The sequence below is a fragment of the Salvelinus namaycush genome, chromosome 7 (assembly GCF_016432855.1).
Source record: "Salvelinus namaycush isolate Seneca chromosome 7, SaNama_1.0, whole genome shotgun sequence".
NCBI classification, from domain to species: domain Eukaryota; kingdom Metazoa; phylum Chordata; class Actinopteri; order Salmoniformes; family Salmonidae; genus Salvelinus; species Salvelinus namaycush.
This window is the reverse complement of record NC_052313.1, coordinates 51396173-51421756: the sequence shown is the minus strand read 5'-3', so window position 1 is coordinate 51421756 and position 25584 is coordinate 51396173. Positions and strand designations below refer to the sequence as shown.

The 25584-nt window shown below is 45.7% G+C and overlaps 1 protein-coding gene across 1 annotated transcript in view; it reads left to right on the top strand.

Moving 5' to 3' along the window:
• The window catches only part of agap1 (ArfGAP with GTPase domain, ankyrin repeat and PH domain 1), a 130508-nt gene that overhangs the window by 68655 nt on the left and 36269 nt on the right, over positions 1–25584 (top strand). The window contains exons 10-11 of the mRNA XM_038998228.1: positions 1183–1344; positions 17794–17948. Coding sequence (XP_038854156.1) covers positions 1183–1344; positions 17794–17948 — 317 coding nt within the window. The remainder of the gene's footprint in view (positions 1–1182; positions 1345–17793; positions 17949–25584) is intronic.

Genomic DNA, 25584 nt, shown 5'->3' with positions numbered 1-25584 from the left:
CCGCGTCTAGCATAGTCTATAGAGCTGAACACCCCCGCGTCTAGCATAGTCTGTAGAGCTGAACACCCCCGCGTCTAGCATAGTCTATAGAGCTGAACACCCCCGCGTCTAGCGTAGTCTATAGAGCTGAACACCCACGCGTCTAGCGTAGTCTATAGAGCTGAACACCCCCGCGTCTAGCATAGTCTATAGAGCTGAACACCCCCGCGTCTAGCGTAGTCTGTAGAGCTGAACACCCCCGCGTCTAGCGTAGTCTGTAGAGCTGAACACCCCCGCGTCTAGCGTAGTCTATAGAGCTGAACACCCCCGCGTCTAGCGTAGTCTGTAGAGCTGAACACCCCCGCGTCTAGCGTAGTCTATAGAGCTGAACACCCCCGCGTCTAGCGTAGTCTGTAGAGCTGAACACCCCCGCGTCTAGCGTAGTCTATAGAGCTGAACACCCCCGCGTCTAGCATAGTCTATAGAGCTGAACACCCCCGCGTCTAGCATAGTCTATAGAGCTGAACACCCCCGCGTCTAGCGTAGCCTATAGAGCTGAACACCCCCGCGTCTAGCATAGTCTATAGAGCTGAACACCCCCGCGTCTAGCATAGTCTGTAGAGCTGAACACCCCCGTGTCTAGCATAGTCTGTAGAGCTGAACACCCCCGCGTCTAGCGTAGTCTATAGAGCTGAACACCCCCGCGTCTAGCGTAGTCTATAGAGCTGAACACCCCCGCGTCTAGCGTAGCCTGTAGAGCTGAACACCCCCGCGTCTAGCGTAGCCTGTAGAGCTGAACACCCCCGCGTCTAGCGTAGCCTGTAGAGCTGAACACCCCCGCGTCTAGCGTAGCCTGTAGAGCTGAACACCCCCGCGTCTAGCGTAGCCTATAGAGCTGAACACCCCCGCGTCTAGCGTAGCCTATAGAGCTGAACACCCCCGCGTCTAGCGTAGTCTATAGAGCTGAACACCCCCGCGTCTAGCATAGTCTATAGAGCTGAACACCCCCGTGTCTAGCATTTTCATGACAGTCTTCATCCATAACCGTCAGTTACACGGTTATTCAATGACCTTCACAGCCCTAGTTGCTGTTTACTCTTGCGTACTCAACATATTTTCAAAAGTATTTCTTGTCCTTCATTGCTTCCATCTTGTTGTTGTCGAGAAGCAGTATTATCTAACGGCCTGTCTCTTTCCCTGTAGACACGGGTCTGGGAGAGTCTGTGTGCTCCAGCCCCTCCATCTCCAACACCACCAGTCCTAAGATGGACCCGCCCCCCTCGCCGCACGCCAACCGCAAGAAGCACCGCCGGAAGAAGAGCACCAGCAACTTCAAAGCCGACGGCCTCTCTGGTACTGCGGAAGGTAACGCCATCTCCCCTCCCCTCTCCGTTTTCCAGCCCTGGTCCGCCCACTAAAACGCTCCCCCTAGCTAACGAACACCTAGGCTATACACTAACTGGGTCCTAGGTGCTAAGCTGCTCTGCTATTGAATGAATGCGTCTGGAAAAGAATGGAGCAACAAACCTAGGAAGTACAAAACTATGATTAACCTATTGATTTTCGATAACTAATGATTGTCAACGATGGCTTAATATCTGACTTGTCTTACCCTTTAGCTGTCTTGGACCAGGTAACTCTTTTTAAATAGATTTTATTCCAATGATATTAAACCAGATAAATAAATGGTACATTAAATGAATGAAATAAGGCATTTGAATATGATAAGCACCGTATGTTGCCGTAGGAACAGGTATGGGAAACGCAGCCATGTCTTCCCACGAGCCCCCTGACATCACTCTGCTTGTGGAAGGGGGTTCTCCATTCTTTTCTCTCATCCCTCCATTCCTCCTCTCGTTCTTTCTGTATGTCAGTCAGATGTGTGTTTTCAGCACTGCTAATAGTAAACATGACATAGTACTCTGTCACAATGAATGGCACTGAATGGATTGCTCTTAAACACACACGTTTACTTGTGGATACACAGGTTTATAGGCTCAAATACACTGTCTTGGGGTATCAAACACACTGATGCATCCTCACTCATGCGCACATACACACACACATACACACACACACAAAACGTCACCCACCATTGTGAATGGGAGGGGAACAGATGCAGAGTTGGTAGCAGATGTGTGATGTAATGTGTAGCACTTCCATCAGAGGGAATCACGTGGCTGACAAGACAAGTGCCTGTCTTCTGTCCCTGTCTGGGGTCACTCCATCTCCTCTCCTGCTGGCTGGCTGGCTGACTGGGAGGAATACTGGAGCAGATAGACATTACTGGGAATGGGACATTATAATGTAGGGGGCTGAATGTGTAATATATTTCACCTAGCTTGCAAACAGGCTATTTTGAATGTAGGAAATGTATTAATTGAAATTACTATGAGTGCTGCTCATGTGTGTTTATCTGAGGTGAGTGTTCTGACACCGTTGGAAATCATTGTAGCACCCAGCGTGCTTTATGAAACTACCAAAGGCGTCCAGCGACTGGTTCATATCTTCACTCTTGAAACTGATTTAATATTTGTCCAATCTCCTTCATAGTTAGAATGGGACTGGCAGTAGTAGCAGTAGTTTTTTGTATTTAATATTTTCGCCATCGTTTCCTATGACCGTAAAAGAGCTTCTGGACATCAGAACAGCTATCGCTAACCTTGATTTGGACGAGGTGAAACTTATATTGATCATCCCGGACCAGGCACCAAAGCCCAGACACGAAGGAGGAGGAGACAGGCGCTGTAGAGGCCGGCGTGCAGGATACATGACGAGACTATATCGGAGAGTGGATAAACCACCTCTACCCGCCGTGCTATTGGCGAACGTGCAATCACTGGAGAATAAACTGGATGAGCGCCGTTCGAGACTATCCTGTCAACCTGATCTGAAGAACTGTAATATCCTATGTTTCTCTGAGTCGTGGCTGAACAAGGACATGGTAAATATAAATCAAGGTTGTTTTTCTATACAGCGGCAGAACAGAGCAGTGGCATCGGGGAAGCTCAGGGGAGGTGGTGTCTCTTTCTTATCAACAGCTGGTGCGCAATCTCTAATATTAAGGAAGTCTCGAGGTTCTGCTCGCCTGAGTTAGAATACCACATGATAAGCTGTAGACCATACTATTTACCAAGAGAGTTTTCATCTATCAAGCGAGCTAAATACCTTCTATGCTCGCTTCGAGGCAAGCAACACTAAACCATGAGTGCACCAGCTGTTCCGGATGACTGTGTGACCACGCTCTCCGTAGCCGAAGTAACACCTTTAAACTAGGGATGGACGACATATCGGTAAGCATATTGGAATCGGCCGATATTAGCTAGAAATACCAACATCGGCATCGGTCCGATGTCTAGTTTAACGCCGATGTGCAAAACTGGTGTCAAAGCTGACGTGCATACCTATATAACATAGGTATATGACGTAATGATGCAACAAAAAATACAGTGCTACACAGAGCAAAAGCAGAAAAATACTAAGTGTACACTTCCAACAACTAAACAAGTTCAAGTCGAGCAGTCGTTTGAAAGAGTAAGAACATTTCAGCGAGACAACTCAAAAGGCGAAATCCATTAACGCCAAGATAATGGAATTCATTGCCCTTGACAATCAACCATTCTTTGTCGTGGGTGATGTTGGCTTTCGCCCACTGGTCGAGCACCTCAAACCCCGGTAGGCGCTATTTTTCAGATGTTGCCCTACCGTAGTTACACAGTATTGTTGAAATCAACATCCATGAGCTACTTGCTATGGGCGTTACTGCTATTAGCTTCACGACTGACATTTGGACCAGCGATGTCAGCCCCATGAGCATGCTGAGTCTGACAGCACAGTGGGTCAACGAGGATTTCGTACTGAGGAAAGTCGTATTTCATGCTCATGAATGTGCTGGTTGTCATACCGCTGCTGCCGTTTCAATGGCATTTGAGAACATGTTTGAAACTTGGAAACATGAACACACTCCTAGCTCCATTCGAACAACTGACTGGAGAAATAAGCTCATCAACTGCGTCTGCAGCAGACGTGATACCCTCTGTCATGGCATTGAAACGCCTGCTCAACAAAACTGCCGACATAGACCGTGGGGTTAAAACTTGCAAAAGTACTCTACAAGAGGCTGTCAACTCGCGATTCGGTGGCATTTTCTCGGAGCCTCTACTGTGTTGCCACCATGCTCGATGCTAGGTACAAGGACCGCTACTTCGATGCAGACAAGAATTAGGATTTACCTGAAATGTTAGACACAGCTGGACAAGATAGAAACGGACACAGTGACAGTGCGCACCGAGGAAGAGAGGCCACGGACAGACAGAGCTGAAACTTCACTGCTTGACATGTATGATGAAAAAAAATTAAACAGCACAGAAAGTAAGTGAAAGAAATAGGTTTTGATTATGTTTTACTGGTAATGGGGACATACGTAAATGCCAACTGTTTAACTGTGCTAGAATGCCTAAAAGTCTGCAAAAATTTAAGTATAGTTTTGTTTTGGCAAGGAAAATAGCAGATATCGGTATTGTTTGGTTTTGACAAGGAAAATATCAGATATCGGTTTTGTTTTGGCAAGGAAAATATCAGATATCGGTATTGGCCAAAAATGTCATATCGGTGCATCCCTACTTTAAACAGGTTAGCATTCACAAGGCCGCAGGGTCAGGTGGATTACCAGGACAGGCATTCGCTGACCAGCTGGCAAGTGTCTAAACTTACCTTCATGTTTCAAGCAGGCCACCATAGTCCCTGTACTCAAGAACACCAAGGTAACCAGTCTAAATGACTATCGCCCTGTAGCATTCACATCTGTAGCCATGATATGCGCTGAAAGGCTGGTCATGGCTCACATCAAACCATCATCCCAGACACCATGAACCCATTCCAATTTGCATACCGCCCCAACAGATCCAGAGATGATGCAATTTCTATTACACTCCACACTGTCCTTTCTCACCTGGACAAAAGGAACACCTACGTGAGAATGCTATTCATTGACTACAGCTCAGCGTTCAACACCATAGTCCACTCCAAGCTCATCACTATGCTAAGGACCCAAACACCTCCCTCTGCAACTGGATCCTGGATTTCCTGACGGGCTTGACGAGCTTGAAGTTCCTTGTGTCCACATCACTATGGAATTATCATGGTCCATGAAGAGAGCACAACAACGCCTCTTCCCCCTCAGGAGGCTGAAAAGATTCTGCATAGGCCCTCAGATCCTCAAAAGGTTCTACAAGCTGCACCATTGAGAGCATCTTGACTGGCTGCATCACCTCTTGATATGGCAACTGCTTGGCATCCGGCAAGCGGTACCGATGCACCAAGTCTGGATCTAACAGGACCCTGAACAGCTTCTACCCCCAAGCCATAAGACTGCTAAATATTTAATCTGGGTAGCTATTGGTTAACTATTTAACTATCTGCATTGACCAATTTTATACAAACTCTTTTGACTCATCATACGCTGCTGTTACAGTTTATTATCATCCTGTTGTCTAGTCACTTTCTCTACCTATATATACATATCTACCTCAATTACCTCGTACCCCTGCACATTGACTCCCTACTGGTACCCTGTGTATATAACCAAGTTATCATTGGCTCGGTACTGGTACCCCGTGTATATAGCCAAGTTATCATTGGCTCGGTACTGGTACCCCGTGTATATAGCCAAGTTATCATTGGCTCGGTACTGGTACCCCGTGTATATAGCCAAGTAATCGTTACTCATTGTGGATGAATTCCTTGTGTTACACACTTTATTCAAAAAATGTTTTAGGTGGAGCATGCTTCCTTCACACCCCCAACCCAGCACACTTTTCCCGAAGGCCGAGCATTGTGAGACGCTCCCCCAGCCAGCCGGCCTCTGTGCAGCCCCTTCGCCCCATTCGTCAGCGGGGCACTTAAGTGAAATATTATAAATAATCCACCGTATTGAAATCTTTTATCAGCTGTGGCACTTTCATTATTCAATAAGCGATTAGTAACAGTCTCCCAATTTAGCCATTAAGCACCACGCGACAGCGTGGGGCCTCTCTACGCCTGTCACACCACGACCCAGATGAAGTATCAGCCTGTCACACACACCCGTTATTCATGAGGTGAGGGGCCGGGGCGCGCCGCCCTCTGCTCCACACTGGTCCGTCCGCACCCTCACCGCTCCTTCTCCTTTAGACCAGGTAGGGCCACCGTGAGGTTATACGTCACTCTGACTATCTCTCCATGTCTCTCTCTTTCCTCCATGTCTCTCTCTTTCCTATCTCCATCTCTCTCTCTCCATGTCTCTCTCCTCTCTCCATATCTCTCTCTCTCTCCATGTCGTCTCTCTCCCTCTCATCTCTCTCTCCTCCATGTCTCTCTCTCATCTCCTTCATCTCGCCATGTCTCTTTCCTCTCGCACTCTCTCTCCTCTTTCCATGTCTCTCTCTCGTCTCTCCTTGTCTCTCCTGGTCTCTTTCCTCTCTCGTCTCTCCTCCTCTCCATGTCTCTTTCCTCTCTCTCTCTCTTTCATCTATCTGGTCTCCATCTCCATGTCGCTCTCTCTGTTTTCTATTTCTCTTTTCTTCTGTTTTCTTTCTCCTTCAGATGTTAGTAAATTTACATTAAAAAATCTACAATTGTGTTAACTGTCTGATATTACATTATACTCACCCTGCTTTCCGTGTGTGCATGTGCATGCACACTCGTGTGTGTGTGTGTGAACTGAAAGGGCTACTTCAGTTAACACAATGCCTGGAAGTCTGTTAGCATGCTAGCGGTTACCATAGACTTCCAGTCATTGTGCTAACGCTAGTTAGCAACGTCCTTCAAACTGCACGCAGGCACCTAAAAATGGTATCCACGACTTCATTGGACTCTGGGGAAGTAGATAAATGGATACTTCATTGCCAACATCCTGAAGTATCCATTTAAGGTTGTGAGGAAACAGCAGGATTCCTATATGGCTAAAACAGGGAATCCTTTTATTTCTAATGAAAAGCTACTTGCTCCCTCCCTCCCTCTCTTCTCCCTCCCCCCCCTCCTCCCTCCCTCCCTCCCTCTCTCCCTTCCTCCCTCTCTTCTCCCTCTCTCCCTTCCTCCCTCCCTCTCTTCTCTCTCTCTCCCTAAAACAAAGATGCCACTCATCCTCTTTCTTTCTTCCTGCCACCCCCCCCCTCCCCCCACATGCTTGACGCGTGGAGACCCCCTAATCTCTACCCCTCCATCCCTCTCCTCCCCCCTTTCCTCTCTTTCACAGCCACCTGCATCAGGTGTATCACTCCTTCCCTGTGTGCTCCGTCGATCACAGCCCCACAATTAACTGCCTCTCTGTAAGAGCACCTCGTTAGTTCGTTACCTAGCACCCCCTGGTTACATACACTACAGCGCGGGTTCCGGCTCCTCGCTGCGCGGGACCTTTGAAAGGTGATCTGACCGCGAGCCTGCTGGAGATACCAAAGTTGGCCCTCAGATTCGAGACTGGGGACATGAAAGCCTCCCTGTGGCCCACCTCAGATGGGAGACAGGGATCATGAAAGCGCCCCTTTGGCCCCTTTGAGATGGGAGGTGGAGATGGGGCCTCACACAGCGCAGCAGACCAGCTGCAGGTCCCTCCCTCCTGGAGTGAGAAAGAGGCATTCCTGGAGAGGAGATGGATGTTAGTCAGTCAGGACAAAACGCTCTCTATGATCTGGTATGCGATCAAAGGATCAGGTGATTAGATAGCAGACTGTGTGATTGGGGGATTCATTCCACACAGGTTGTTAAAGAGAGCAGAAGTGGGTGTGGTCTGGGTTGTGACTGAAGCATCTTGATGCATCTATCATTTAGCCCTTAGAGGGTAGGTGGGTCTGCTGAAACGCTTTGGCCATTTCCCTAAAATGGAAGATAATTAAGGTCACTTTGTAGCCATAGAGGTACAGCAGGTGTGACACTAAAGGTCAACTTGTTAAAGGTCCCAGGTGGTCTTTCCCATGCAGAAGACCATCATTCGTTGGATGTACAAAGGACCCAAAGTACAAAGGACCCAAATATTTTAGACGTCACACACACACACACTGCAGTGTGTGGGTGCAGATGTAAATTACTTGAACATATATTGGGGTATTTCTTTGTGATTGCTCCAGATTCCTGTGTGTGGGAAAATAGCGCCTTGAAGGACAATAAGGCCGAGGCTCGTACAAGCAGTCTAACATTTAAACCTCACACACCCATTACCGGAATGTTCCCTTTTCCTGTGCTGTCGTGGGGGACCGGTGAATACATGTACTTTCTCTTCTGATATCGTTGTGTAGCAAATGTTCTTCGTAGCCTCGGGGGATGTTGGGAAAATAACAGTAGCGTCGGCGGGGGCTGTGAGGGTTCAGGGGCGAGACGCGAGGGGGAATAAGTGTGTATTTAGAGTGGAGTATGTACCTCATTATAGAAGGTGAAAGCAGAAGTCACATAGTCTAGGACCTGAACACCTTCAGTGGGAGAGAGGAACATTTTACCCCTCTGCCCCCCTCTGATAACCTTTTCTTAGCTTGGATTTGTTTTACATCTATTTTTTAAACCAGTTCAATTCGACTTGTTCTATATATTTTTTGAGTTTCCATTCTGTGCACATGCCACTGCCAGGTTGTCATGGTAAATTAGAAGTCTCTGTGAATGATGTTAAGGCAGTACTGTTCAGCTTCAACTGTTCCTGTGTGGCTTCTACAGCTGACTTGTGATTTGTCACTGCAACTCACCTTAGCCCCTCCCACACAAGTCCATGCCCAGCCCATGACTCCTCCCACTAATGCTGCTGGTTGATTACAGCTGACTCCTCCTCTAGTGTTGCTGGTTGATTACACCTGACTCCTCCTCCTCTAGTGCTGCTGGTTGATTACACCTGACTCCTCCCCCTCTAGTGCTGCTGGTTGATTACACCTGACTCCTCCTAGTGTTGCTGGTTGATTACACCTGACTCCTCCCCCTCTAGTGCTGCTGGTTGATTACACCTGACTCCTCCCCCTCTAGTGCTGCTGGTTGATTACACCTGACTCCTCCCCCTCTAGTGCTGCTGGTTGATTACACCTGACTCCTCCCCCTCTAGTGCTGCTGGTTGATTACAGCTGACTCCTCCTCCTCTAGTGTTGCTGGTTGATTACACCTGACTCCTCCCCCTCTAGTGCTGCTGGTTGATTACACCTGACTCCTCCCCCTCTAGTGCTGCTGGTTGATTACACCTGACTCCTCCCCCTCTAGTGCTGCTGGTTGATTACACCTGACTCCTCCCCCTCTAGTGCTGCTGGTTGATTACAGCTGACTCCTCCTCCTCTAGTGTTGCTGGTTGATTACACCTGACTCCTCCCCCTCTAGTGCTGCTGGTTGATTACACCTGACTCCTCCCCCTCTAGTGCTGCTGGTTGATTACACCTGACTCCTCCTCCTCTAGTGCTGCTGGTTGATTACACCTGACTCCTCCCCCTCTAGTGCTGCTGGTTGATTACACCTGACTCCTCCCCCTCTAGTGCTGCTGGTTGATTACACCTGACTCCTCCCCCTCTAGTGTTGCTGGTTGATTACACCTGACTCCTCCTCCTCTAGTGTTGCTGGTTGATTGCACATGACTCCTCCCCCTCTAGTGCTGCTGGTTGATTACACCTGACTCCTCCCCCTCTTGTGCTGCTGGTGATTACACCTGACTCCTCCCCCTCTTGTGCTGCTGGTGATTACACCTGACTCCTCTCCCTCCAGTGCTGCTGGTGGATTACACCTGACTCCTCTCCCTCTAGTGCTGCTGGTGGATTACACCTGACTCCTCCCCCTCTAGTGTTGCTGGTTGATTACACCTGACTCCTCCCCCTCTAGTGTTGCTGGTTGATTACACCTGACTCCTCCCCCTCTAGTGTTGCTGGTTGATTACACCTGACTCCTCCCCCTCTAGTGTTGCTGGTTGATTACACCTGACTCCTCCCCCTCTAGTGTTGCTGGTTGATTACACCTGACTCCTCCCCCTCTAGTGTTGCTGGTTGATTACACCTGACTCCTCCCCCTCTAGTGTTGCTGGTTGATTACACCTGACTCCTCCCCCTCTAGTGTTGCTGGTTGATTACACCTGACTCCTCCCCCTCTAGTGTTGCTGGTTGATTACACCTGACTCCTCCCCCTCTAGTGTTGCTGGTTGATTACACCTGACTCCTCCCCCTCTAGTGTTGCTGGTTGATTACACCTGACTCCTCCCCCTCTAGTGCTGCTGGTTGATTACACCTGACTCCTCCCCCTCTAGTGCTGCTGGTTGATTACACCTGACTCCTCCCCCTCTAGTGTTGCTGGTTGATTACACCTGACTCCTCCCCCTCTAGTGTTGCTGGTTGATTACACCTTTTTTCCTTGATCCTTTTTTAGTCTTTATATTTGTGTTGTCTTCATTCTTCTACGCTGTCCTCTTCTCTCCATCTCTCCTCCTGCTGCCCGTCGGGACGCAGCCAAACGTCAAGCGTGGAAACTTAACCGCGTCGGTAGTCTGCGTAACATATACAGTAACAGCAACTGGGAAGGTAACTAACTAACTGACTGGTTAACCCACCATGATGGAGAGAATTCACACACCCAAGATGGCAGCCTTCCACTCCACAATGTCCACCTGTCTCCATCTTTGCCCTTTGACCTGTCTCAGTGGACATGTTTGCGCCTCATGTCCATGTGTACTTTCCTCTGCCCCTCCCGTCCCCCTCTCACTGCCAAGTAAGACACTTTAGTCACACAGAGTATCCTGGAGCATGCGCTCTCTCTGGTGTCATGGACGTCACGGTGTGTGTGTGTGTGTGGTGCCTTGTGACTTTCCCCCCTGTGCTTCGGCAGTCTCCAACTTAACTCGTGGCTCATGGTTTTTACTGTATGTGATGGACAGCATCAGGCATCATAATCAACAGCAGGAAGAGTTCCCTATATTCCATTGGCCAACCCCCCCCCCCCCCCTTTTATATTATGTACTTTAAATATTTATTTATTGAGACGTGAACAATTGCTGCACTATTTTCCAGGTTATTAATGCTGTAAAATGGTGGTAATACTACAGGGAGTAATGACCTGTTTCACCAAGCAATACTGTGTGCACTGACATTTAAGGCTTTTAATTTCTGTTTCCTGAGCCTCACCCCCCCCTCCTTCCCCCTCTCCTTTTCCCAGACGCATCCTCCCCCCTCATTGCAGACCCACCCCAACCCCACATACACCCTCTCTCTCTTGGGTTACTCTTGCAGGGCCTGGGCCTAAGCCCTGGTCCATCCACATGTTTTTAGTGCTGCCTTTCCTCTGTACTGCCTGGAATTGGTGAAGGGTCTATATTATATTTGGGTGTGTATTGTTGTGCTGTTAAAGATTGGCCATGTCAGAGTTCACAAATTGCCCCGACGACAGCACCACTCTCTCTCTCTGCTCTCTCTCTCGCTCTCCCCTGTAGCTCAGAGCAGTGGTGTGATTACTACGAGTGGCGGGGCGATGGAGAGTGTGAGTGTGTGTCCCTGCGTGTGTGCCTGAAAGAGTATATCAAATAAAGGCCGATGTGTATTATACATCAGTGTGTGTGTGTGTGAGTACCATTTCCCTTTGAGAAATCTCAGGTTAACAGATAGCTTATGTTGTGATATACATATCAAATCTAACCAAGGGCCTTCTCACACTGCCGGACAAGTTTCAATTCAGACTGCGCTATATCAGAGACGTATAGGAGACAGACAGACAGACACAGGCTGTGGTATATCAGAGATGTATAGGAGACAGACGGACAGACACAGGCTGTGGTATATCAGGGCAGTGTAGGAGACAGACAGACAGACACAGGCTGTGGTATATCAGAGACGTATAGGAGACAGACAGACAGACACAGGCTGTGGTATATCAGAGACGTATAGGAGACAGACAGACAGACACAGGCTGTGGTATATCAGAGACGTATAGGAGACAGACAGACAGACACAGGCTGTGGTATATCAGAGACGTATAGGAGACAGACAGACAGACACAGGCTGTGGTATATCAGAGACGTATAGGAGACAGACAGACAGACACAGGCTGTGGTATATCAGAGACGTATAGGAGACAGACAGACAGACACAGGCTGTGGTATATCAGAGACGTATAGGAGACAGACAGACAGACACAGGCTGTGGTATATCAGAGACGTATAGGAGACAGACAGACAGACACAGGCTGTGGTATATCAGAGACGTATAGGAGACAGACAGACAGACACAGGCTGTGGTATATCAGGGCAGTATAGGAGACAGACAGGATGTGGTATATCAGGGCAGTGTAGGAGACAGACAGACTGTGGTTTATCCGGGCAGTATAGGAGACAGGCTGAGGCAGCCTGTCATGACTCATGACTCAGTGGGCCTCCCAGTAATGGCCACCTCATTTCAGGGTTTGCAGAGGAAAATTGGGGGTGGGAGTGTTAGAAAGGGGGGGTTACACAATTGCACAGCCTAATGCCCTTTCATTTTTATTTTGAAATTCATTAATCGACTTGAGAATGAGGAGGGGGAGGAGCGATGGGGGTTGGAACAGTATTAATTTATGCCTCGGCTAGCTGGGCTCGGCTTTCTGCATTGTTGGTTTCCATAATTGTCAAACAACCACCCCCTCTCTCCCCCTCTGCAGAGAAAAGCAGGAACATTTAATTATGATGAGAACATTGTTCCTGACCCCACAGGGCTTGTCAGCGTTTGAGGGGTGGGGCCCAATCTAGGACGAGACGACATCACAGTCCCAGGAGCTCTCTTACACAAATAGGGAGAGACACATCCTATAGGCCTCTTTAGGGACAGTATTTGACCTCTGCAGAAATACTTCAGGTCTTCAACTGTAGTTATGTCTCTAAGATGAAAATAAGCTTTAAGGTTGTAGGACGAGATGGAAGAGGTTATTTCAGATGAATCATGTAATGTAAAGACAGTGAGACGGGCCTGCAACATCTCTTTACCCATGCAGGAAGTTAAAGGCTCTTCAGGTTTCTAACTTATTTAGCCACAGGGCCTATCCTCCCATCCTTAGACAGGCAGAGAGAGATGTAGGGAGACAAAGGTCTTTCATTGTGGGTCTGAACACTCTGAAGCCAGAAGGGAACTTCAGCTTCACTGGTCTCTGAGAGGAAGCCAATTAGCTAAATGAGTGAGTGAGGAAAAGGAGGATAGGAGTAAATGTTTTGGCTCCTCCAGCCTGACTCTCTCTCTCTGGCCGTTCTCCCTTTAGTCGTCTGATTAAACTTGTAATCTTCTCCCAGGGAGGTGATCAGACCTCCACTCCCAGACAGAACACATCACAAAGCTGTCAGTGATTACTAGTCTATTCGAACTGCTTCACTAGTGCTGGAATGTATTATTTGAACTATATAGGTTTCATGCACTCCAGAGCCATAAGCCGTTAACGCAGCTACCACTAATGTAGCTAGCTTCCACTGATGACAAGTCAGTCACTACAAGACTGTGGTGCTGCTGCCCACACCGGTTCCTCAGGTAGTCCTATTGAGAAGCCCTCTGATTAGCACATGCTGGAGGGCTGATGGGGGGTGAGGAGGGGGCTGATTGGCTCCTCATTATGTAATTGGGCCCCCTGTCCCTTCTCATTGGAGTAAATTGTAAACGGAACCAGGTTGGTGTCTGATCTCCCTCATCAGAGGGTCTCTTGTTAGAACCAGCTGTGCCCTCCCTTCCCACCCTGCCATGTTCCTCCACTTCACCTCTTCTTCAATCCCTCCTTTTGTTCTTAACAGCTTCCAAATGTGACCTCGCAAATGAGACCCACACACAATGTCAGGGTTTTGACGTTAACTGTGAAAGAGCCTGCGTCACTCTCTCTAAAACAGAGTCCTCATTGGCCCCATGTAGCCTATGGTGGGTGAGGTTTGGGTAGCAGACCCATGTGTTCCCCTCTAGGGGGGGTTGTGATTGTAATGACTGGCCTTTATTCTGGACCGCTGATAGCTAAGGGTCCTGGGGTGGCCACTGGGGGCCACAGGGCCTGTAATTGGGGGGATATCCTGGCCGGAGGGGGACGGATGTGGAGGGTTCCAGAGGTCACTAGGATCTGTGCTAGAGCTGACAGACTGTTCTGCTCTGTTCCACTGAAAAAGGTTTTGACTAGATGGAATACAGCTACAGACAGAAGTGACTTTTGTAGCAGGTTAGGAGAACTAACGTAGCAGGTTAGGGGAACTAACGTAGCAGGTTAGGAGACCTAACGTAGCAGGTTAGGAGACCTAACGTAGCAGGTTAGGAGACCTAACGTAGCAGGTTAGGAGAACTAACGTAGCAGGTTAGGAGAACTAACGTAGCAGGTTAGGAGAACTAACGTAGCAGGTTAGGGGAACTAACGTAGCAGGTTAGGGGAACTAACGTAGCAGGTTAGGGGAACTAACGTAGCAGGTTAGGGGAACTAACGTAGCAGGTTAGGGGAACTAACGTAGCAGGTTAGGGGAACTAACGTAGCAGGTTAGGGGAACTAACGTAGCAGGTTAGGAGAACTAACGTAGCAGGTTAGGAGAACTAACGTAGCAGGTTAGGAGAACTAACGTAGCAGGTTAGGAGAACTAACGTAGCAGGTTAGGAGAACTAACGTAGCAGGTTAGGGGAACTAACGTAGCAGGTTAGGGGAACTAACGTAGCAGGTTAGGAGAACTAACGTAGCAGGTTAGGAGAACTAACGTAGCAGGTTAGGAGAACTAACGTAGCAGGTTAGGAGAACTAACGTAGCAGGTTAGGAGAACTAACGTAGCAGGTTAGGGGAACTAACGTAGCAGGTTAGGGGAACTAACGTAGCCGGTTAGGAGAACTAACGTAGCAGGTTAGGAGAACTAACGTAGCAGGTTAGGAGAACCAACTCAGCTTTAGGGGAACTAACGTAGCAGGTTAGGGGAACTAACGTAGCAGGTTAGGGGAACTAACGTAGCAGGTTAGGAGAACTAACGTAGCAGGTTAGGAGAACTAACGTAGCAGGTTAGGAGAACTAACGTAACCGGTTAGGAGAACTAACGTAGCAGGTTAGGAGAACTAACGTAGCAGGTTAGGAGAACTAACGTAGCCGGTTAGGAGAACTAACGTAGCCGGTTAGGAGAACTAACGTAGCCGGTTAGGAGAACTAACGTAGCAGGTTAGGAGAACTAACGTAGCAGGTTAGGAGAACCAACTCAGATTTAGGGGAACTAACGTAGCAGGTTAGGAGAACTAACGTAGCAGGTTAGGGGAACTAACGTAGCAGGTTAGGAGAACTTACTGGCACAGTGGCATTGTCATGCTGGAGGGACATGTCAGGATGAGCCTGCAGGAAGGGTACCACATGAGGGAGGAGGATGTCTTCCTTGTAACGCACAGCGTTGAGATCGCCTGCAATGACAACAAGCTCAGTCCGATGATGCTGTGACACATCGCCCCAGACCATGACGGACCCTCCACCTCCAAATTGATCCCGCTCCAGAGTACAGGCCTCGGTGTAACGCTAATACCTTCGACGATTAACGCGAGTCCGACCATCACCCCTGGTGAGACTAAACCTAGGGTAGCACTTTTTGCCAGTCCTGTCTGGTCCAGCGACAGTGGGTTTGTGCCCATAGGCGACGAAGTTGCTGGTAATGTCTGGTGAGGACCTGTCTTAGAACATGCCTACCAGCCCTCAGTCCAGCCTCTCTCAGCCAATTGCAGACAGTCTGAGCACTGATGGAGGGATGGTGCGTTCCTGGTGTAACTCGGGCAGTTGTTGTTGCCATCCTGTACCTGTCCCGTAAGTGTGATGTTCGGATGTACCGATCCTGTGCAGGTGTTGTTACACGTGGTCTGCCACTGCGAGGGCGATCAGCTGTCCGTCCTGTCTCCCTGTAGCGCTGTCTTAGGCGTCTCACAATACGGACATTGCAATTTTTTGCCCTGGCCATATCTGCAGACCTCATGCCTCCTTGCAGCATGCCTAAGACATGTTCACGCAGATGAGCAGGGACCCTGGGCATCTTTCTTTTGTTGTTTTTCAGAGTCAGTAGAAAGGCCTCTTTAGTGTCCTACGTTTTCATAACTGACCTTAATTGCCTACCGTCTGTAAGCTGTTAGTGTCTTAATGACCGTCCCACAGGTGCATGTTCATTAATTGTTTATGGTTCATTGAACAAGCATGGAAACTGTGTTTATACCCTTTACAATGAAGATCTTTGAAGTTTTGGATTTTTACGAATTATCTTTGAAAGACAGGGTCCTGAAAAAGGAAGTTTCTTTTTTTGCTGAGTTTGTGTGTGGCAGTGCATTAGATGTGTGTGTGGCAGTGCATTTAGATGTGTGTGTGGCTGTGCATTAGATGTGTGTGTGGCAGTGCATTAGATGTGTGTGTGGCAGTGCATTAGATGTGTGTATGTGTGTAGCAGTGCATTAGGTGTGTCTATGTGTGTAGCAGTGCATTAGGTGTGTGTGTGTGTGTGTAGCAGTGCATTAGGTGTGTGTGTGTGTGCGTGTGTAGCAATGCATTAGGTGTGTGTGTGTAGCTGTGTGTGTGTGTGTGGCAATGCATTAGGTGTGTGTGTAGCTGTGTGTGTGTGTAGCTGTGTGTGTGTGTGTCTGTGTGTGTGTGTGTGTGTGTGTGTGTGTGTGTGTGTGTGTGTGTGTGTGTGTGTGTGTGTGTGTGTGTGTGTGTGTGTGTGTGTGTAGCAGTGTATTATGTGTGTGTGTGTAGCAGTGCATTAGGTGTGTGTGTGTGTAGCAGTGCATTAGGTGTGTGTGTGTGTGTGTAGCAGTGCATTAGGTGTGTGTGTAGCAGTGTATTGTGTGTGTGTGTGTGTGTGTAGCAGTGCATTAGGTGTGTGTGTGTGTAGCAGTGCATTAGGTGTATGTAGCAGTGCATTAGGTGTGTGTAACAGTGCATTAGGTGTGTGTAGCAGTGCATTAGGTGTGTGTAGCAGTGCATTAGGTGTGTGTAGCAGTGCATTAGGTGTGTGTAGCAGTGCATTAGGTGTGTGTAGCAGTGCATTAGGTGTGTGTAGCAGTGCATTAGGTGTATGTAGCAGTGCATTAGGTGTGTGTAGCAGTGCATTAGGTGTATGAAGCAGTGCATTAGGTGTGTGTAGCAGTACATTAGGTGTGTGTAGCAGTGCATTAGGTGTGTGTAGCAGTGCATTAGGTGTGTGTAGCAGTGCATTAGGTGTATGTAGCAGTGCATTAGGTGTTTGTAGCAGTGCATTAGGTGTGTGTAGCAGTGCATTAGGTGTGTGTAGCAGTGCATTAGGTGTGTGTAGCAGTGCATTAGGTGTGTGTGTGTAGCAGTGCATTAGGTGTGTGTGTGTGTGTGTAGCAGTGCATTAGGTGTGTGTGTGTGTAGCAGTGCATTAGGTGTGTGTGTGTAGCAGTACATTAGGTGTGTGTGTGTAGCAGTGCATTAGGTGTGTGTGTGTAGCAGTGCATTAGGTGTGTGTGTGTAGCAGTGCATTAGGTGTGTGTGTAGCAGTGCATTAGGTGTATGTAGCAGTGCATTAGGTGTATGTAGCAGTGCATTAGGTGTGTGTAGCAGTGCATTAGGTGTGTGTGTGTAGCAGTACATTAGGTGTATGTAGCAGTGCATTAGGTGTATGTAGCAGTGCATTAGGTGTGTGTAGCAGTGCATTAGGTGTGTGTGTGTAGCAGTACATTAGGTGTGTGTGTGTAGCAGTGCATTAGGTGTGTGTGTGTAGCAGTGCATTAGGTGTGTGTGTGTGTAGCAGTGCATTAGGTGTGTGTAGCAGTGCATTAGGTGTGTGTAGCAGTGCATTAGGTGTGTGTAACAGTGCATGATATGTGTGTATGCCACCAACCCTAAAAGTGATCCTCTTTCTCTCCCTTCCTGTATCCCTCTGTCCTCCAGAACAAGAGGAGAACTTTGAGTTGACCATTGTGTCTTTGACGGGCCAGACGTGGCACTTTGAGGCCACCTCGTACGAGGAGAGAGACGCCTGGGTCCAGGCCATCGAGAGCCAAATCCTAGCCAGCCTGCAGTCCTGTGAGAGCAGCAAGGCCAAGGTACCATATTACAATACTGTTACACTACTATTACACTACGGTTACAATACTAATACAATACTACAATATCACAATGATGTTACAGTACTATTACAATACTGTTACAGTTGTATTACAATGCTGTTACAGTATATACCACACTATTACAATACCACACTGTTACAATACTATACCGCACTAGTACAGTACTGTTACACTGCTATACCACACTGTTACACTACTATACCAGACTGTTACACTACTATACCACACTGTTACACTACTATACCACACTGTTACACTACTATACCACACTGTTATACTACTATACCACGCTGTTACACTACTATACCACACTGTTACACTACTATACCACACTGTTATACTACTATACCACACTGTTACACTGCTATACCACACTGTTACACTACTATACCACTATACCACAGTTACACTACTATACCACACTGTTACACTACTATACCACACTATTACACTACTATACCAGACTGTTACACTACTATACCACGCTGTTACACTACTATACCACGCTGTTACATTACTATACCACACTGTTACGCTACTATACCACACTGTTACGCTACTATACCACGCTGTTACACTACTATACCAGACTGTTACACTACTATACACGCTGTTACACTACTATACCACACTGTTACACTACTATACCACACTGGTACATTACTATACCACACTGTTACGCTACTATACCACGCTGTTACACTACTATACCACACTGGTACATTACTATACCACACTGTTACACTACTATACCACACTGTTACACTACTATACCACACTGTTACACTACTATACCACACTGGTACACTACTATACCACACTGGTACACTACTATACCACGCTGTTACACTACTATACCACGCTGTTACATTACTATACCACGCTGTTACACTACTATACCACACTGGTACACTACTATACCACGCTGTTACACTACTATACCACTATACCACGCTGTTACACTACTATACCACACTGTTACACTACTATACCACACTGTTACACTACTATACCACACTGTTACACTACTATATCACACTGTTACACTACTATACCACACTATTACACTACTATACCACACTGTTACACTACTATACCACGCTGTTACACTGCTATACCACGCTGTTACACTGCTATACCACGCTGTTACACTACTATACCACGCTGTTACACTACTATACCATGCTGTTACACTACTATATCACGCTGTTACACTACTATACCACGCTGTTACACTACTATACCACTATACCACCCTGTTACACTACTATACTACACTGTTACAGTACTATACCACACTGTTACACTACTATACCACACTGTTACACTACTATACTACACTGTTACACTACTATACCACACTGTTACACTACTATACCACACTGTTATACTACTATACCAGACTGTTACACTACTATACCACACTGTTATACTACTATACCACGCTGTTACACTACTATACCACGCTGTTACACTACTATACCACACTGTTACACTACTATACCACTATACCACACTATTACACTACTATACCACACTGTTACACTACTATACCACGCTGTTACACTACTATACCACGCTGTTACACTACTATACCATGCTGTTACACTACTATATCACGCTGTTACACTACTATACCACGCTGTTACACTACTATACCACTATACCACCCTGTTACACTACTATACTACACTGTTACAGTACTATACCACACTGTTACACTACTATACCACACTGTTACACTACTATACTACACTGTTACACTACTATACCACACTGTTACAATACTATACCGCACTAGTACAGTACTGTTAGATTACTGTTACACTGCTATACCACACTGTTACGCTACTATACCACACTGTTACACTACTATACCAGACTGTTACACTACTATACCACACTGTTACACTACTATACCACACTGTTATACTACTATACCACACTGTTACACTGCTATACCACACTGTTACACTACTATACCACTATACCACAGTTACACTACTATACCACACTGTTACACTACTATACCACACTATTACACTACTATACCAGACTGTTACACTACTATACCACGCTGTTACACTACTATACCACGCTGTTACATTACTATACCACACTGTTACGCTACTATACCACGCTGTTACACTACTATACCAGACTGTTACACTACTATACCACGCTGTTACATTACTATACCAGACTGTTACACTACTATACACGCTGTTACACTACTATACCACACTGTTACACTACTATACCACACTGGTACATTACTATACCACACTGTTACGCTACTATACCACGCTGTTACGCTACTATACCACACTGGTACATTACTATACCACACTGTTACGCTACTATACCACGCTGTTACACTACTATACCACACTGGTACATTACTATACCACACTGTTACACTACTATACCACACTGTTACACTACTATACCACACTGGTACACTACTATACCAGACTGTTACACTGCTATACCACACTGGTACACTACTATACCACGCTGTTACACTACTATACCACGCTGTTACATTACTATACCACGCTGTTACACTACTATACCACACTGGTACACTACTATACCACGCTGTTACACTACTATACCACTATACCACGCTGTTACACTACTATACCACACTGTTACACTACTATACCACACTGTTACACTACTATACCACACTGTTACACTACTATATCACACTGTTACACTACTATACCACACTATTACACTACTCTACCACACTGTTACACTACTCTACCACGCTGTTACACTACTATACCACGCTGTTACACTGCTATACCACGCTGTTACACTACTATACCACGCTGTTACACTACTATACCATGCTGTTACACTACTATATCACGCTGTTACACTACTATACCACGCTGTTACACTACTATACCACTATACCACCGTGTTACACTACTATACTACACTGTTACAGTACTATACCACACTGTTACACTACTATACCACACTGTTACACTACTATACTACACTGTTACACTACTATACCACACTGTTATACTACTATACCACGCTGTTACACTACTATACCACGCTGTTACACTACTATACCACACTGTTACACTACTATACCACTATACCACACTATTACACTACTATACCACACTGTTACACTACTATACCACGCTGTTACACTGCTATACCACGCTGTTACACTACTATACCACGCTGTTACACTACTATACCATGCTGTTACACTACTATACCACTATACCACCCTGTTACACTACTATACTACACTGTTACAGTACTATACCACACTGTTACAGTGCTATACCACACTGTTACACTACTATACTACACTGTTACACTACTATACCACACTGTTACACTACTATACCACACTGTTATACTACTATACCAGACTGTTACACTACTATACCACACTGTTATACTACTATACCACGCTGTTACACTACTATACCACGCTGTTACACTACTATACCACACTGTTACACTACTATACCACTATACCACACTGTTACACTACTATACCAGACTGTTACACTACTATACCAGACTGTTACACTACTATACCAGACTGTTACACTACTATATCACGCTGTTACACTACTATACCACGCTGTTACACTGCTATACCACGCTGTTACACTACTATATCACGCTGTTACACTACTATACCACGCTGTTACGCTACTATACCACTATACCATTCTGTTACACTACTATACTACACTGTTACAGTACTATACCACACTGTTGCACTACTATACCACACTGTTACACTACTATACCAGACTGTTATACTACTATACCAGACTGTTACACTACTATACCACACTGTTATACTACTATACCAGACTGTTACACTACTATACCACGCTGTTACACTACTATACCACGCTGTTACACTACTATACCACACTGTTACACTACTATACCACACTGTTACACTACTATACCACTATACCACACTGTTACTCTACTATACCACTATACCACACTGTTACACTACTATACCAGACTGTTACACTACTATACCAGACTGTTACACTACTATACCACTATACCACGCTGTTACACTACTATACCACGCTGTTACACTACTATACCACGCTGTTACACTACTATACCACGCTGTTACACTACTATACCAGACTGTTACACTACTATACCACGCTGTTACACTACTATATCTCACACTGTTACACTACTATATCACACTGTTACACTACTATACCACTATACCACCCTGTTACACTACTATACAACACTGTTACAGTACTATACCACACTGTTACACTACTATACTACAATGTTACACTACTATACCACACTGTTACACTACTATACCACGCTGTTACACTACTATATCTCACTGTTACACTACCATACCACGCTGTTACACTACTATACCACACTGTTACACTACTATACCACTATACCACCCTGTTACACTACTATACAACACTGTTACACTACTATACCACGCTGTTACGCTACTATACCACTATACCATTCTGTTACACTACTATACTACACTGTTACAGTACTATACCACACTGTTGCACTACTATACCACACTGTTACACTACTATACCAGACTGTTATACTACTATACCAGACTGTTACACTACTATACCACACTGTTATACTACTATACCAGACTGTTACGCTACTATACCACGCTGTTACGCTACTATACCACGCTGTTACACTACTATACCAGACTGTTACACTACTATACCACGCTGTTACATTACTATACCAGACTGTTACACTACTATACCACACTGTTACACTACTATACCACACTGTTACACTACTATACCACACTGGTACATTACTATACCACACTGTTACGCTACTATACCACGCTGTTACACTACTATACCACACTGGTACATTACTATACCACACTGTTACGCTACTATACCACGCTGTTACACTACTATACCACACTGTTACACTACTATACTACAATGTTACACTACTATACCACACTGTTACACTACTATACCACGCTGTTACACTACTATATCTCACTGTTACACTACCATACCACGCTGTTACACTACTATACCACACTGTTACACTACTATACCACTATACCACCCTGTTACACTACTATACAACACTGTTACACTACTATACCACGCTGTTACGCTACTATACCACTATACCATTCTGTTACACTACTATACTACACTGTTACAGTACTATACCACACTGTTACACTACTATACTACACTGTTACACTACTATACCACACTGTTACACTACTATACCACACTGGTACACTACTATACCAGACTGTTACACTGCTATACCACACTAGTACACTACCATACCACGCTGTTACACTACTATACCACACTGTTACACTACTATACCACTATACCACCCTGTTACACTACTATACAACACTGTTACACTACTATACCACGCTGTTACGCTACTATACCACTATACCATTCTGTTACACTACTATACTACACTGTTACAGTACTATACCACACTGTTGCACTACTATACCACACTGTTACACTACTATACCAGACTGTTATACTACTATACCAGACTGTTACACTACTATACCACACTGTTATACTACTATACCAGACTGTTACGCTACTATACCACGCTGTTACGCTACTATACCACGCTGTTACACTACTATACCAGACTGTTACACTACTATACCACGCTGTTACATTACTATACCAGACTGTTACACTACTATACCACACTGTTACACTACTATACCACACTGGTACATTACTATACCACACTGTTACGCTACTATACCACGCTGTTACACTACTATACCACACTGGTACATTACTATACCACACTGTTACACTACTATACCACACTGTTACACTACTATACCACACTGGTACACTACTATACCAGACTGTTACACTGCTATACCACACTAGTACACTACTATACCACGCTGTTACACTACTATACCACGCTGTTACGCTACTATACCACTATACCATTCTGTTACACTACTATACTACACTGTTACAGTACTATACCACACTGTTGCACTACTATACCACACTGTTACACTACAATACCAGACTGTTATACTACTATACCAGACTGTTACACTACTATACCACACTGTTATACTACTATACCAGACTGTTACGCTACTATACCACGCTGTTACGCTACTATACCACGCTGTTACACTACTATACCAGACTGTTACACTACTATACCACGCTGTTACATTACTATACCAGACTGTTACACTACTATACCACACTGTTACACTACTATACCACACTGTTACACTACTATACCACACTGGTACATTACTATACCACACTGTTACGCTACTATACCACGCTGTTACACTACTATACCACACTGGTACATTACTATACCACACTGTTACGCTACTATACCACGCTGTTACACTACTATACCACACTGGTACATTACTATACCACACTGTTACACTACTATACCACACTGTTACACTACTATACCACACTGGTACACTACTATACCAGACTGTTACACTGCTATACCACACTAGTACACTACTATACCACGCTGTTACACTACTATATCTCACTGTTACACTACCATACCACGCTGTTACACTACTATACCACACTGTTACACTACTATACCACTATACCACCCTGTTACACTACTATACAACACTGTTACACTACTATACCACGCTGTTACGCTACTATACCACTATACCATTCTGTTACACTACTATACTACACTGTTACAGTACTATACCACACTGTTGCACTACTATACCACACTGTTACACTACTATACCAGACTGTTATACTACTATACCAGACTGTTACACTACTATACCACACTGTTATACTACTATACCAGACTGTTACGCTACTATACCACGCTGTTACGCTACTATACCACGCTGTTACACTACTATACCAGACTGTTACACTACTATACCACGCTGTTACATTACTATACCAGACTGTTACACTACTATACCACACTGTTACACTACTATACCACACTGTTACACTACTATACCACACTGGTACATTACTATACCACACTGTTACGCTACTATACCACGCTGTTACACTACTATACCACACTGGTACATTACTATACCACACTGTTACACTACTATACCACACTGTTACACTACTATACCACACTGGTACACTACTATACCAGACTGTTACACTGCTATACCACACTAGTACACTACTATACCACGCTGTTACACTACTATACCACGCTGTTACATTACTATACCACGCTGTTACACTACTATACCACACTGGTACACTACTATACCACGCTGTTACATTACTATACCACTATACCACGCTGTTACACTACTATACCACACTGTTACACTACTATACCACACTGTTACACTACTATACCACACTGTTACACTACTATACCACACTGTTACACTACTATACCACACTGTTACACTACTATACCACACTATTACACTACTATACCACACTGTTACACTACTATACCACGCTGTTACACTGCTATACCACGCTGTTACACTACTATACCACGCTGTTACACTACTATACCATGCTGTTACACTACTATATCA